The 16,387-nt window shown below is 40.4% G+C and overlaps 1 protein-coding gene across 2 annotated transcripts; it reads right to left on the reverse strand.

The window, feature by feature from the left end:
* Nucleotides 1–954: 954 nt before the first annotated feature.
* On the reverse strand, nucleotides 955–11,731 carry LOC125285036 (sodium-dependent neutral amino acid transporter B(0)AT1-like). Of its 2 annotated transcripts, XM_048229231.1 has the most exons (12): nucleotides 11,533–11,731; nucleotides 10,457–10,597; nucleotides 10,015–10,152; nucleotides 6,595–6,776; nucleotides 6,383–6,493; nucleotides 6,170–6,282; nucleotides 5,927–6,055; nucleotides 5,673–5,829; nucleotides 3,920–4,124; nucleotides 2,236–2,395; nucleotides 1,859–2,021; nucleotides 955–1,574 (listed from the first exon to the last, which is right to left on the reverse strand). In XM_048229231.1, the coding sequence occupies exons 1-12, from the start codon at nucleotides 11,729–11,731 to the stop codon at nucleotides 1,431–1,433; spliced, it is 1,842 nt and encodes a 613-aa protein (XP_048085188.1). In that variant the 3' UTR covers nucleotides 955–1,430. The 2 variants fall into 2 exon arrangements, with proteins under 2 accessions (XP_048085188.1, XP_048085189.1); XM_048229232.1 differs by lacking the exons at nucleotides 955–1,574; nucleotides 2,236–2,395 and having other exon boundaries at nucleotides 1,907–2,021.
* Between the last annotated feature and the right edge of the window lie 4,656 nt (nucleotides 11,732–16,387).

Here is a 16,387-nt window from a genome sequence, read left to right on the forward strand (position 1 = left end):
TCTATCATTGCTTGACATGATCTCTATTTGTCGGTTGTAGACTATCAAAATTACTGTTAAAGTTATTGCTGGAGTTTTACTGAGCTGATGAAATAGTCTTCTTAGACCCAACACTCCATTGGTCATTCAGTGGGCAAACATACAGTAGTCCCCATCTACAACAATGTCATAGATAAATGGATATTTTGTATGTATGAATATAAGGAATATAATTTGACCAAATTAATTTAACAGCCGTACAGTAAACCATGTAGCATTGCAAGGCCAGCCCATACTAGAGTTTAACAGGACTCAGAATAAGAGGGATGATCATTTGTGATTCATCACTTTCACTGTTATTTGTCTGTAATTATGTTTTACATGTTTGTTTAAAATGTGATGAACTAATAAGATGTAAAATGTTTGCACACTGCCATGCATTTATTTGAATATGGTCATTGGTATGGTATTTGACGCTTTTATCCAAAACGACTTCCACCCCCACTGAAGAAACCCACTGGCGCCCATTTCTGAACTTGCCATTTCACTACATCCACAGCCGTAAGCAGAAGTGAAATTAAACTTAAATGTGTGCATTAAAGTGTTACCAAATTGTTTCAGAATTGCAACAAACATATCTTTCTTGTAAACGAAGGTGCAGTCTGCAGTAGTTTACTCAATTCCAAAGAAAATACACGTTCATGGGTTTTTAGTGTTTTGGAAACAGACGTCAATGGGCGTATTTTCAGACCAATAAAAATTTCCTAACAGGTTCATCTGGGTTCAACCAGGCTAGAACGACAATGATAAATAACAGCAAATGTTAGAATAACATGAATAAAATCACTTTATAGGAAAGCAACCAAATATGGTCAGAAGATTTTGATTATGTGTGTTATAGTCAGGTCAGTAATACATCACCCCATGGTGGTTCTCCACTGACCACAAACACACTGGTCATTACACAAATGGTGATGATATGGGAGTTACTTATTTATTTTTAACATGATTTGTATTCAAATAGGCTATAGAAAAACAATCTTTTCAAACATTGAAATTGTATCAGCAAACAAACTACTATTGTAGTCATTTTCAACCGCAAGTGAGTTAATACTGCATATATTTAGTGTTAAGCATGGATATATTCTTCATGTTCAGAACTACAGTATGATCCTGTGTGTACAAATATTAGCTTATCATATAGCAAATAATACAGTCCTCTTATGTAGGTAAATATATACCGTAAATTGAATTTATATTATATTTTATGTCAAGACTGTATTTTTACATATAATGTTTAGCAGAAACAACATCATCAAAGTGCATTCTGACATCATATTTACATGACAGCATAAATATAAAGCACCAATGGAAAATTCACCTGTTTTATATGCATTGGAATTAATCTACAATTTTAATCTGTAATCTCCTCCTAATTTAGGAAAGTAACATCAGTGGTCTCTACAACAGCAATTCTGAATATATTTATAAAGCGCCACAAATGGGACAGCCAAGCTCGGCACACCAGCCAGGATAAAGATGATGACGTAGATCCACCCTGGATATGTGCGTGCCAACAACTTCGGAAAGCTTTCCTGCAAGAGTAGGGAACAACACCATCAGTGCCATGTCTATTGGCAGCATGCAACACAAAACGCAATACTATTTCCTTAAAAAATCTTCTGAAAAATATATGGAATGTTCAAAGTTCAAAATATATTGCAATGCAGGACTTTCTGATAATAACCTTCCTGGAAACTAATGTTACATTTCAATGGTCTTCCCTCTCCAACAGAGCAAGATGTAGTCATTAAATTTTTCAAATTTTTTGCAGTTTAATTTCAATTTCAATTCAATTTCATTCGAAGGGTATACTTACCGAGTCTGGGTCCCATGTTGTGTAGGTAAGCTCCTCTGTGACTTTGGAGACAAAGTAAGCAACAAATATGGCAAACACTATCAAAGGACTTATGACCATCCACGATGCCCTCCAGAAGATGTTGGGCCTATGACCAATCATGAACTCAATGTCATCATTAAACCTGTTGAAAGACAGTGAAAGAGTGAGAGTATATTTTAATTCACTATATACTGGAGTGCAGCAATAGATATGATGATAGCAAGACGACATGTCACATACAAGAGCCAAACTTATGATAACAGCAATACTTTACTTTAGCCTCATTAGGTGAAACATCATCCAAATACGTAAAAAAAAAACACTAAACGAATGCACTTATCGTAACTTTATCTCACCTATCTATTCCATAAATGTATGCCACGGCAATCATTTCAAAGAAGGCTATGGTGAGCAGAGGGATTGAGCCAGCGAAGGTATCAAACAGTGAGACCCAGTAGTTACCCGAACGTTGAGAAAAGAGCAAAGCAATGATGAAGGAAACAAGGCATGTTAGACCTGGAACAAATAGAATCAAAAAATGTTTATTCACAGGAAGTCCATTATTCAGTAGTACATGACAGAAAATCATTGAGCTGAATCTACAACATATGCAGTAGGAAATTCAGATTAAGCAGCTGGTTATTTGATTCAACTGTACAACTATATGGCAACATAGGAAGGACCTAGGATCGACCAATTATCGCCTGTCATTTTTCCAATATTTAGATTTTAAATAATTGATATTGGTCAAATGGATAAATATTGAAATGGAAAAGAATGAAACGAGCTACTTTGTCTGTAAAGTGTCTCTCACTCCCTGCATTTGCTACTCTGTGGTCAAGAGCATTGTCCCGCCCACTACACCGTCTGATTTGTTAGTTAGCACGAATACAGCCAATTTAGGCCTACTAGTTAGCCTACAAACTCGGGTGCTGCGTGCCTCGTTCGGTAATTGTGAATAACGGGACACCACGGCGGACATAGTACAGACAAGTCCTAAATTATGCGATAGCGAACGTCAAAAAGTCGAATTGCTCCTTTTTGAAACGGACTGTCAGAAAAGACAACATGCACCCAGGGCCAGCCGTAATTTAATCCGACCTGAACTAAATCGCGTCCTGAGCTATAGGCTCTCAAAAGTGTAGCTTGTAGCCTACACATGGACACAAATTGCATACTTAAATAGCCTAAGAACTATTTTAAAACTGTTTTGTTAAACTATTCAACCGTAACACTTGCCATCACGCATGCACCTCTTCCTCTCCCTCTCTCGTGCACTCACACACACGATGGCAAAGCATCCTCTTTGTGACAGGTCCCTTAACAAGCACATAGCCCATTGTGTAGGCCTAGTCTATGAAAATAATTGCTATCACTTAGCTCTTGGATTAATATGATACACAGGATTTACACTTGCAAGTGATGCAAGTTGATAGACAATTGTGTATCAAAAGAAGAAAGAAAAGTTTGCATAATGAAATGCTTTTGAATTAATTTTTTGCAGCATATCGCCTTTACTACCTACCCCCCTTTTTGACAACTGACATATCGGTTTTACATATCGGTTATCGGCCTCTTGTTTTGGTAATAATTGATATCGGTATCGGCCCTGAAAAAACCATATCGGTCGATCCCTAGAAGGACCTGAGCAAAAGTTTAGCTGCACAATATGTATGTTAAGTAAACCTCCATCCCAACACCTCAAGAAACATGCTATAGTGAGAGATACTAGCACCCATGGCTTTTAGCTCCCAATCCAAGTTTCAAATTCGAGTCAGGGCAGGTTCAGGGCTGAATGTAAAAGTCAAAAGAAGGATTGATGCAGGTATTGACGAAGATCTGTGAGATTGAAACGTATGAATTAAAATGGGGAGCTTCTAATATAGGGTGCAGATCCTTCTTTTGATTTTTACCTTCAGTTTGAGTTTTGATCTAGCACTCATAAAACGTTTTTGGACTTGCACTCTACATTGTTTCAGGTGCAGGGCTGAGCCGCGAGGTTGGTCAAACACAACACAGTTACACAAGGCGGTTGGTTACCTGTGTAAACCTCTTTGGGCCATTTCTTGGGCAGGACGTTGAGGTCCTGTAGTGGAACGACGACCCCCTCGATGTTGCCAAATAAGCTGGACAGCCCCAGACAGAAGAGCATGATGAAGAAGAGCACAGCCCACAGTGGGGAGACGGGCATCTTGGTGATGGCCTCTGTGAACACTATGAAGGCAAGGCCCGTGCCCTCCACACCCTGTAGGATCACACATGGTATGATGTCATGTGGTGCAATTTCATACTGTACTCCACATGACAGATGGTAACCTACACAAGTTTTCAAGGTCTTGAAGCCAGAGTGTCAAGACATTTGACATTAGGCCTACTGGAGAGCGAAACCAGACAGGATACACGCTTAAAGCTGCAGTTTGCAAGTCTGACAGATTGAGGGGACTTAGGCAAAATAACTCTCATGCCCCTCTCCCACTACCACAGAGCACCCTCTCATCGAGTTTGTGCTCGTCAGTGCTCACCAGACTGCACCAGACTGTGATTGACAGTCAGATCTCACACAGCCCTGCTCTGATTGTACCAGAAGAACCGGGAGCTGTGGATTTTTGCAAAACAAATAACAGGCTCTAGGTGGAGGTAGAAGTGTTTTTTTCTAAAACCGGCTGATTTACGTTGTTCTGTTGGAGCATATTGTCGGTTTCAGTGAATATGATAAAAAAAATCTTGCCAACTGCAACTTTAAGAGTCATTGCATGAGAAAACCAGGCAGAGGTCGGAACATGGGGGTCGGCCAAATCGGCTCATACGTTGTATGTGTGATAGGTATGTGGAACTATGAACAGCCGTATGATTAAAACCCTCCAGCTATTTTTCGTTACTGAGTTCTGGGGCCCCCCTTGGAGACCCTCGAAAATCAGCCAATTTATGATGATTAGTTTCATAGATATTAAGGCTCAAAAATGAAGAAAAAAACCCCACATCTTTGGCCAACTTCAGAGCCATATTCCAAAAAAATGGCAACAGGTATCAGGTCCAAGCTGACTTTTTTTGAATGATCAAAGTCTTGTTAAAATCATATAAAAACTGGGAGGGTGTTCAGCCTCATTTTGTCACAGTACATTTTTAAAATCTTAGATTTGAGGGCGTTTTGACAGCAGGACACAGCAGCCATGTGCCAATCCCAATGTCCGGACTCACAGACTCACAGACTTTGATGTGTTTCTGATAAATTGTGCGAGATCTCATGTTGGCATCTAAAGAACAATGCAATTGTATTGCTATCCAGTACTGCCAATTCCAGTGGCTTGCCCTTTAGCACTATAGTATATATGGGGATATACAAGGCCACTAAGTAAATCATTAGTAGGCTACAAGTAGAAACATGGACTTTGACTCCAGCTCAAGAAGACCTGGTAATGTAGAGGTTATGAAGGTGAATGAAAAGGGAATGGTTATAGAATGTGTTTGGGTGTGTATTGGAAAGCCATTGGTACATGCATTGGTATTAGTTTTAAAAAGTGCCATTGACCTCACTGTTGCAGCCTCTATTATGAATGTTGGACAGTGTAAGAACACTTACACATTCAAAGTCTCCAGAGCATTGATATGGAACTGTGATAAAAAAATGAAAAAAACGTTTTCATCGGACCTACTTCATGTGTGTCTCATTAAACAGAATTAGTAGCTTCCTGCCAGCCAATCAGAAAATAGTATTTTGTGTCTCTGGGTTACAATGGATAGACCTGATTGGACACATACACGTAAGCCTAGCCTAGACGTTTCCATTCCATACCTCACTGAGGAATGTCTGTAGGTCACAGGCTTTCAGCTGTAAGCCCTGAATGGTATCCGGTGAAGTCCCGTTAAGCCTTTGGAGCTCCGCGTCATAGTTGGTCTCGTTGATGCTTCCCTCAGCAAGGTCAAAAGTGTTCAGCAGTGCCAAGATATTCCTTTAAAATTAAATAATAAAGTAAACAGTGGTGTTACCAGTATGCTACCCTAAAATGAACAATCTGAATCTAGGCACTCTCTTCCATTATAACATACCCGCTGAGGCAGTCGTCAAACTTCTCAGTGGCTCTGAACCCGATTATGGAATAGATGACTATAGCGGCATACAGGGAGGTGCAACACGTTATTATGGAGATGATGATGGCATCTAACTCACAGTTGTTGCTGAAAAGGAGCAGAGAAGCACAATTTTTTGTCAAATTTCCTTTTTTTTCGTAAATTTAGATATGATACTATGATAATAAGTTTTAAAATGAAAGTAGAAGCTAAGCAACCTACTGCACAGAGTTGTAGCTGGAGAAAGAGATTAGCCCGCCCCAGGCAAGGCCGAAGGAATAGAAAACTTGTGCCCCAGCATCCAGCCATGTTTGTGGATTAATCAATTCATTAACCTGAATTGAAAACAAATAAACACAGATTGAAGCATGTTGCCTTGTGGCAATTTTTGCATTATTAATGAGAGAGTTGTGGCTAATAGGAGAAGAGTCTTACATCTGGGGTGAAGAGGAATTTTATGCCACTCGTAGATCCTTTTAGGGTCAACCCACGGATCAGGAAGATGGCAAGAACCACATATGGCAGAGTCGAAGTCACATAGACAGCCTAAACCGTTAAAAAGAGTCATTAGCTTCACGCTAACTTCCCATTGTCTCTCAGTGCAGTGTTTCCAATATTATTTTTTAGTTGTGACAACATGGACTTACCTTGCCAGTAGACTCAATCCCTCTGATACAGCAGACATAAAGCACTGTCCACGCACAAAGAGAGACCAGGACCAGCCACCACTGCAGTCCACCAGACTCATCAATAGCAGTGGTGGTGTTGAGGGTCTCCCGGTACCAGAAGTAGTCCACTGAGGAGCTTCGAGCACACTCTGACACCAGACCTGTAGAGAGGGACATATTATACTACTGCTTTGGTGGTGTCACTGGTGTGTGAGTGTTTTTTTTGTGGGGCTGACTAAATTGACCCCGCCACCCTCTTGTCTCAACTCTTGTTAGCAGGACTTCATTGTGGACATGCATTTGCTGGGGTCATCCTTATGTTCTCAGGGCCCTAGCAATGGGCTATCAGTGTAGGTCAGGGGTGGGCAAACTTTTTGGCTCAAGGGCCACATTGGGTTTTGAAAATTGGCCGGCAGGCCGCACAACCCAACCCATTAACACATGTATAAATTGTGCACTGTCGCTTTAAGAATATTTCATGTCTCAATGATCTTCTGCCTGCTCCGCTATAGCTAGTGCTGTACAGGTATGGCTGTGCCCTCTTACAGTTTATAAATGGTCAGTAGTGGGAACTACTGTTGCCTTCATGATTTCCTTTTAAAAGTTTCTTATAAGAAGGAGATAGTCCGGCAGCCAAATGCCATAATTTAGATGAACCTGGTTTTGTCGGTTAAAGTTTTTTTTTTTTTTTTTGTTTCTTGCTGACAAGGGGTAACTCAATAGGATTAGAGAGGGTGCCCGATGATATTCCTTGGGCAATTCTTGATATTAAGCCTTTCTTGTCCAATGTGTTGAATATAAAGCGAGGCACCACAGGTGAATAGGGTAAAAAAAATAACTAGCAGATATCACTATGAAACTTCCCCAGTTGATTACTTACATTAATATGGAAAATATTATACTTTATATTATCTGTAATATAAAGTTTAAATATGCAAATTAAGCATCATCTAATGTGCTGATTTGCATAAACTAAAAAAAACTAAATCGGAACATTGGATGAAGCCAGGTTCACAATTACTTTTTTATTGTGTTGACATATTAGATAAAAAGTCTTTTACACAGGGAATTTTAGATATCTCTTATTTATTCCGTAAAAATCAGAAAATACTGGCAATAGCCTTAAAAAATACATTTTCGCCATGTTTTTAGGAATAAAATGTCATATAAAAAGGCTAGGAATAACATATCAACAAACCCCTCTGTAGAAGCCTTCTAAATATAGTTAGGTATAAGACTGGACATTTTGGTGTATGTAGGTGCTTCTGAAGTGCAGATTTCATTCTCAGAGTTGGAGAGGAAACTAATCCATGGGTGCTACGTGCTAGCATCTCTCACTAGCACGTCTCTTAGGTGTGGATGGAGGTTTACCAGAGACTTTCTAATGAGTCACAACACTCAAAAAATCCTCCATAGTATGGCAGTTGTCTACACATACCCCTTTCATGTGTTGTGATCTCACTGCTGGAGCAAGGTTGGTGTTGTGAAGTCTTGTGCACGCCGAAATAGATGCCCAAAAAGTGCTACAATATGGCTGCTGAGTGGAAGGACTTGCCTAAAAGGACTTTGGGTTTACTTACTGCAAAGCTATGTAAATGACCACTGTTAGCCTAAACTGCCCTCTTTTAGCTGATTTCTACAGGGTGTCTGTTCTACTGTTCTATTTATTTTTATTCTTTATTGCAGTAGTAGTCTATGCTCAGAGCCTAAACTTGTCATTCAAAAAGAGAATATTAATTTGTAAGTATTGAAGTATTTGGAGCCTGAAACAAAGGAATACTTCAGTTGGAAATTCAACTGCCATTTGAAGAAAGATTCATTGATTTGTTACTAAGCCCAACCAGTCTACTAGAAAATGTCAAACTTGCACCAAACTACATTTTGGAGATGATCAGATGTGGCTAAGATGTGTCAAGAGTGAAAATCCTTGTAGCTCTAACAGATGCAGTTGCCAGGTTAATGGTGCCTTGCACAATATTCTCTGCATGTTTTAGGGTAGGATGAGCCAGAACTGGACAATTATCAGAACTAATACTAGGAAAAGTGTACATATTCAGAATTATTACAGGCAATATCTGAAATTATAAATGTATTACAGTACTTGACATAGAAAAGGGTTACATTTTCCCAATTTGAATGCATGAAGTATTGTCTGAATAACTATCACACTGCAAACTGTATTTTAGTACATTCTATTGGAGTTGATTATTTGCTTTTCCTATTTTTTCCTTCATGATTTCGGCACATAGGGTTTTAATGGTTAATTTTGCTTTTATCACTAAATTTTTCCTTCATGACCCCATGGCTCCCGGACTGGCATTATCAAATATAGGGTTTAATTCACTTAGTGAAGGGTTAAATTGTCCAAATTTGAATGTACTGTCTGAAAAACTCACACAGAACACTGTATTTTAGTACATTTTAATTGAGTTGATTTGCATTTAATATGAGTATGCCTACTCATCTTGAAATTAGAGGTATGTCCATTTCATGATTTTGGCCCATTGGGCTTTTTCATATTTAAACATTAAATTACAGAAAACTTGTAATACAAATTTCCTGTGTAAAAGACTTTTCATCTAATATGTAAACACAATGAAAAAGTAATTTTGAACCTGGCTTCATCTAATGTTCCGATTTAGTTTTTTTTTTAGTTTATGCAAATCAGCACATATTTAATTATATTATGCTTAATTTGCATATTTAAACGTTATATTACAGATAACTTGTAATACATTTTTTTTCCATATTAATGTAAGTAATCAACTGGGGAAGTTTTAGTTTTAGTGATATCTGCTAGTTCATTTTTTTACCCTATTCACCTGTAGTGTCTCACCTTGTATTCAATACATTGAACAAGAAAGGGTTAATATACAAAATTGCCCAAGGGATATCACTGGGCACCCTTCTAAATCTTAAAGAGATACCCCAGGTCTACAAGATTCTGCAAAAAAAAAAAACTTTAACTGACAAAACCAGGTCTGACCCCATGGCTGCCGGACTAAGATATCAGTTATCAACAATGACAAGCCAGCTGGAACCTGCCGCTCTCTCTCTCTCTCGTTGGTTAAAGCTAACCAACGTCGTCTCTATCGCAGGAAAAAAATAGCAACCTGATACCAAATTAAATGCTCGGCGAGCCGGATGAAAGTGCTTGGCGGGCCGCACTTTGCCCACCCCTGGTGTAGGTAGATTGATAGATGGCTATCTTGTCTGAAATTGGCACAATTGAAATGTTCTCTGGTATTTTCAGGGATTAGCATGATGCTAACAGCTAATTGCAGTTGACTAACCACTAAAAAGGACAATTTCAAAAGTAATACAGAGTATATAGTATGGAACACATGGATATTTGTATATATATTATTCTATGTATAGGGTATATCCTCACAGTCATACCGGTTCTATTGTCATTTAAAGGGCATTGGCTCCAAGGAAGAGGGTCTTGGAAGGAGTTGAAGAAGTACCATATCACCCAGGACAGAATGGTGTTGTAGTAGAGGGACACCAGGAAGGACACCATCATAGATGCGATGCCTGTTGGGCACAAATCAAATACCATTGAAAATACCTATGTTGTTTTTAACAACATGATATACACACCTGCCTATGTTGTTTTTAAGAAGTCTGGATATATTTTTTAATTCCAGGAAATATTTATAGAGAAATGCCAGCATGAAAAATCACTCAGGCACTCCCTTATGGGGGGGAAAGAACGTCGGTAAAGAAATTAACTCTCCCAATTGAATTTGATTTATTTAATCTTGTATCCTAACTGGGTACTTTTTTCTCTAAAAAAACACCCACTCCACTGTGAGAAGAACAATGTAGCCGTCCTTACCAACTCCCGTGAGGTAGGGGCTGATGGACCTCCATACTCCCACGCTCCCGCTCCTGAGCCTCTGACCGATGGCAAACTCCAGGAACAACAGGGGGGTTCCCTCCAGAACCAGCAGGATCAGGAATGGTATGATGAATGCACCTTGGTGTGTACAAGAACAATTAAAAATCAAGCACCATAGGAAAACATTGGGAATTGGAAGTGTTTTTATACAGTTGCTATGTAGCATCTCACACACTTTGTTGTGATTTATTACACACACACACACACACACACACACACACACACACACACACACACACACACACACACACGCGTTGGCAAACACTGTGTGAAGAAAAGGTGGGCATATCAATACAAGAAGACTGTTGGTTTAGAAAGGCTGTTTGCTGACTTTACAAGTCTTTACAAGTTACTCAGTCCCAAAGTTTGTTATATTTTACTGAGAATGTCTGCAGTGTCAGCCAATGTTGCCGAGCTTGTGTGAGTACAGGGAACTTTGAAAACCATGACTTTTACCATGACATACAATGTAAATTGGTGTCCTATGCTTATTCGCAGTATTTAATTTAGCTCTCTGTTTTTTTTAATGTCAACAGAAGTGATATTACCCAGAAGTGATATTACCCAGCATCGCTTAGAATACCTTTAAGTTGCCATTATTGGAGTTATTGAAGGCATAACAATACTAAAAGAATACAACTCTGAGATTTCTTTACAAACAAAGCCCTTTGAGTCAGCCCTGCTCAAAATAACTATTTAACATATATAGTTGTGCGTGTTCACGGCGAAATTATAAAGGCATCATCTATTGAGAGTTGAAACCGGCGAAAGGAAGAGCACCGTATTTTTCAGACAAAAACAAATACAAATGCTTACATATAAGTAATCCATTGCTGGAAGTGTAGTAAACTATTTGTCTGTTGTTATTGTTTGTGCTCTCAACTCTTAGCACTTAGGAATACATTCTGGGTTAGATCTAGCATTGCTGCATTAAAGTTTTTGTATGAACAGTAACATTGTTGTCTTTCAGGAAACTAAACCGCTATCAAACAGTAAACATGCATCCTCCTTACCTCCTCCATGGCTCTGGCACAGGTAGGGGAAGCGCCAGACGTTGCCCAGTCCGATGCAGAACCCCACGCAGGTGAGCATGTACTGGGTTTTGTTGTCCCACTTGGGTCTGCTGTCCACCTCCTCCACCTCCAGCTTCTCCAACTGGGCATGAGTCGGTATCCGCTCGTCCAAACCGGGGTTAGGTAGCTTCAGCTTCATGTTTACTCTCTTGTCCTTTGCAGGGAATGTGGTTAATGTCTGACGCCAACACACTTGGTCAGTGTGTGTGTGTGTGTGTGTGTGTGTGGTCGTGTGTTACTGTAGGTTGGTAAACTGCGAGGCTGATCGTTTTATAGGTGTTTAACTTTACACACCAATGACTCCCCTTGTCTAAGCAACATTAACACCTCCAATACACACACACACACAAACACACACACATACACACATATACACACTTCCTTGAGCCAATCTAAGCTAAAGTAGGATAAGAGATACTTAAAGCTTTAAATCATATCAACAGAATAAGGGAACCGCAAGTAATAAAATCATTAATGAATACATCAGATACGATCAGATCTTGCATGCACATGTCTGCGATTAATTGCTTAGCAAGGTTATTTTTAGTACACCTTATCACTCAAGGACATAGTGCAGTCACTCCATTTTTTTTAAATTATTATTATTAATGACTCCCTCAAGGATCAGAGGGGTATTCCAGAAAGGAGTTTTAACAAACACTGAGATAAAACTTAACCTCTGGGTTGTCTGAACCTGTGGCGACTAAACCCGAGCTGTCGGTTCCAAAACACCCGGTTACCAGTTAGTTCAATCAACCCTGTGTTAGATAACCTAGAGTTGTGCGCTGGCGTTCACGGCGAACTTATAAAGGCATCATCTATTGAGAGTCAAAACCATGAGTGAAACCGGCGAAAGGAAGAGCACCGTATTTTTCAGAGGCGAGTAGTCGAGGCTTACGAGGAGGAGAGAACTGTAATAACAAAAAAGAGCAATCCTTAAGCGCCTGCGTCCGAGACCTTGCTTGGCAGAGAATAGCCTAACTGACCGTGTAAATTAACCTGACCCTAGCCAGATGAATTTCGCTCCGCCTAGCTCCACTCATCCATCTGGAACCGATCCATTGAAGTGTTGCTTCAGAAGGCTGGGGCTAATCAAAAAATGCTTCCATATGATTGAATAAGCCATTTTGTCCGTCATCTATTGATTGAATAAACCCTTGTCCGTCATCTATTGGTACTTTCAACCACTCACATCGAAGCCAACCCGTGATGCTAATAACAGTGTCACAGTCGCTTACGCTATGTCACATCTATGAAACTCCCGCCCTGTGTCCTGATTGGCTGAACCATAAAGTCGGTTGCAGAAATCACTCTCAATGGAAGAGCTCCCAGATGGATGTGAGTGAAGCTAGGAGGAGCTATAGCGGAACAAAATTCATCTGGCTAGGGTCAGGTTACGTGTAAATGCGTATGTTTAAGATAGCCTATTTAATGTCAAAAGAACAATTAAATAATTCACTGGACATCACGTATTGTATTGACTGCTTTGAAATGATGCTTTCTTAAACTAGCCTAGTTGTAACAGATTGAGTGGGCCATAGAATTCTTTGAGAATCCCAAATGTAATTTTCTATTTTAACGCGGGTCCTGCAGCTGTGGGCCAAGTTAAACTTTTGCGCTCCATCATCGGAAGGGTGAATGTCGGAAGGCATGGTATTGGACACATTTCGGTGCACATTTGGAAAATGTAATAAGTGATTCTGACCTGCCAGTTGGTGAAACTACACTTTAATGATCCTCGTGGGTTTGTGTCCAGGAAAACGAATGAAGTTGCGCAGGAACTGCTTTAGCGCTAAGGCAAACTTTACGCACCGTCCGACAGCTTGCCGATATGCTCTGCCTCTCCAACACTACAAAAACTCCCAGTCGGAGAGCATGTGTAGCCTTTTAAAAAAATATTTTATCCCAAATGCCATCAGCATTCTTAACCAAACTTAGTGACAACATGCATACCCGGCTGAGCTGTAGCTATATTTAAACTTATTTATTCATTTTCTATAGGCTATGTTTCCCCTTTTTTGTACTGTACTTGTTTTAATTATATCTTCAATGTGTCTGAGATGTTTGTCCATCTGTCTGGTGAGCCAAACACAAATGTCCACTATGGTGTAGGCTAGCTAGCCTACATTAAAGATTTCTTTTATTATATTCTAATCCACCATGCGTAATATAGGGATGGAGAATGCTTTTCAAGTAGCCTATATTAGGATTCAGCTGAAAAACTTGTTTGGAAAAGAATGGATAGGCCATCATGTGATGTCGTGGTCTTATCGCCCTCTCACGGTGAATTGCACGGATGACAATTACATGATTTTGTGCTTCTTTGTCAATCGGACCTTCGTCAAAATGAAACGCCATTGTGTGACAAGTGTAAAAATAGCGGCCTGATTGAACATGCACTGAAATAACCGAACATAATTGAACATAACCTGAACAAAACCTACCCCCTACCAGGTTAAGTTCAGAGCCTATGTTACCATAGTTACTTACATAGCCTGATCATTTTTGAGCTTTCTGGAACTGAAATCCCAGGTTTATCGTTTACTCTGGGTTTACATACCCTGTTCAGTTCAGAGCCTATGTTACCATAGTGACTTACATAGCCTGATCATTTTTGAGCTTTCTGGAACTGAAATCCCAGGTTTACCGCTAACTCTGGGTTAACATACCTAGTTAAGCCAGTAAACCTGCTTTCTGGAATACCCCTGTAATACCCGTATACTACGAAGCATGTTAAACATATCTAGGCTATATAGACATATCGAGGCTTGACAAAGCCTTGACTCAGGGGTATACGTTAAGTGATACTTTGATAGCAGTTATGTGATATATTTGTTGAACTAGGCTTTCAGCTCAGATCTGTGCGCGTTCTTGGTGTTGGGATGACGTTGGCCAATCGTGAAACCTATTTTAAAACAATTACTTCCGCATTCATGAGCGATAGCTTAATCTACACTGTGGTCTTTTTTGTGTCTAACCTATAACATCAAATAAATCAATTGTCATCAGTTGTTGTATGGTATGCACGTCCATAGTGGGATATTTGCACGCACTATTAAAGCGCATTCGAGATCCAAAATGTTAGTAGAGGCGGAGCTCCACCTGTACGATATATGACAGAATCCTACACGTGAGAGAACTTCGTTTTTAAGACAATTGATTGGTCAGTGTGCGGTAGATTACACGATTTGAGCTATAACTTAGCACATAACCTCCTCCCGACCAGGTTTGGTTGACAGCATAAGATACCATGGTGATATAGCGACACTAAAACAGATACACTTTCGTGTCACAGCATAGCCTGGCTTTGAGCGCAACATACCTCGCTAACCCACTAATCGAGATTCGTAGTACACACCACAGATCAGCTTCCTTTTGACTATAATACAAATATAGACCACAAAACAGTCCCTATGTAACAGCCCTGCCTCGTTCCAACAGCAATTCCCTGACTCCACCCACCAGATCATTATCCCCTGTCTACTAATTCAGTGTCTCGTTTCAGTTAACCCCCTGCACCTGAACACACCCCTATTTAAACCCTCCTGTTCTGCCTCCCTTTGTGTTGCCTTTAGTTCAAACGCTGAAGGACTGGTTGTCACTGCTCTGTTTGCTGCTCTCGTTGAACTTGTTACGTTTTCAACTTTCTGGATTATCTTCTGTGTTTGTTATTGCCCTCATGCAAGTTTTGTTTCTTGATTCAAAGTCAAGTCCTGCATTTGCGTCCGGCCTGGTCATTCCTTGACAGAAGGCAACACCGTCTCATGGACGCAGCGGACATCCTGTTACCGATAGGACGAGCTAGACCCTTTTGGACCACCATCACCACATCTGGACCTAGGCCAGGTAGTGGCTACCCAACAACAAAATCTGATGGAGATTCGATCTACCCTTGATGAGGTCATCCGTGAAGTCCGACGGATCAGCGCAACCCAGCCCCAGCCTCCGGTCATGTCATGTCATCTCCAGCACGGGGCCCGATTACTGAAACTGTCCGTCCCTCTGACTCCCCAGTGAAGCTTCCGGATCGCTATGACGGCAAACCAGCAGATTGCCATGGTTTTATTATCCCGTCGTGTCAGCTGTATTTCGCCCACCAACCCGACCTTCCAGACTCTGTGAAGATTGCAACTATGATTTCTCGTTTATCCGGAAAGGCCTTGCAGTGGGTCTACCGCAGTTTGGGAGAGTGGGGGTTGTGATGTTACCTCACATGCCCGCTTTGAAGCCCTCTTCCGTGCTGTCTTCGACCATCCAGATGAGGGAAGAGAGGCTGGTGACAAACTGCTGCAACTCAGACAAGGCTCACAGTTGGCGGCAGAAAGGCTAGGCAATCAAGGACATGGGTAGATGGAGGAGAAATCAAAAATAATAAATAAAAAGTTCTATGGAGATGTGCAAAAGTTGGAGAAAGTCAGGGCTGTGTGTGTAGATGTGTGTGTGTGGACTCAAAAACACAGCCTTGGGGAGCACCAGTTTTTAATGAGTCAGATGTCAGACCCCCACTCCCGTGACACAGGGTGGTGTTCAGTCCTAAGATCTTTGTGACCAAGAAATGCTGAACTAATGAAAATAAATAGGACATAATTCCCATTCCCCTCCTCCGCATAGGGTGAGGGATAATGTTTTTTTCACAAGCTTCTCAAAACACTTCATCACTGGAGACGTCCAGGGCTACTAGGCGGTAGTCAATCAGACATGATGGACTTTTGTTTTTCGGTACTGGAACAATAACAGACTGCTTGAGGCAAGTAGGAACTGTCTCTTGAGCCAATGATGTGTTAAATATATAAGT

This window comes from Alosa alosa, chromosome 20 (assembly GCF_017589495.1).
Source record: "Alosa alosa isolate M-15738 ecotype Scorff River chromosome 20, AALO_Geno_1.1, whole genome shotgun sequence".
In the NCBI taxonomy this organism is placed as follows: domain Eukaryota; kingdom Metazoa; phylum Chordata; class Actinopteri; order Clupeiformes; family Clupeidae; genus Alosa; species Alosa alosa.

Bases quoted from the DNA above. Each gene is read 5' to 3' on its own strand.
- LOC125285036 (XM_048229231.1), bottom strand. From the start codon at position 11,731: ATGAAGCTGAAGCTACCTAACCCCGGTTTGGACGAGCGGATACCGACT. The intron at 6,494-6,594 runs GTAAGTCCATGT...TTAACGGTTTAG, and splicing joins GGATTGAGTCTACTGGCAAG to GCTGTCTATGTGACTTCGAC. The intron at 1,575-1,858 runs GTAAGTATACCC...CTACTCTTGCAG, and splicing joins CAACATGGGACCCAGACTCG to GAAAGCTTTCCGAAGTTGTT.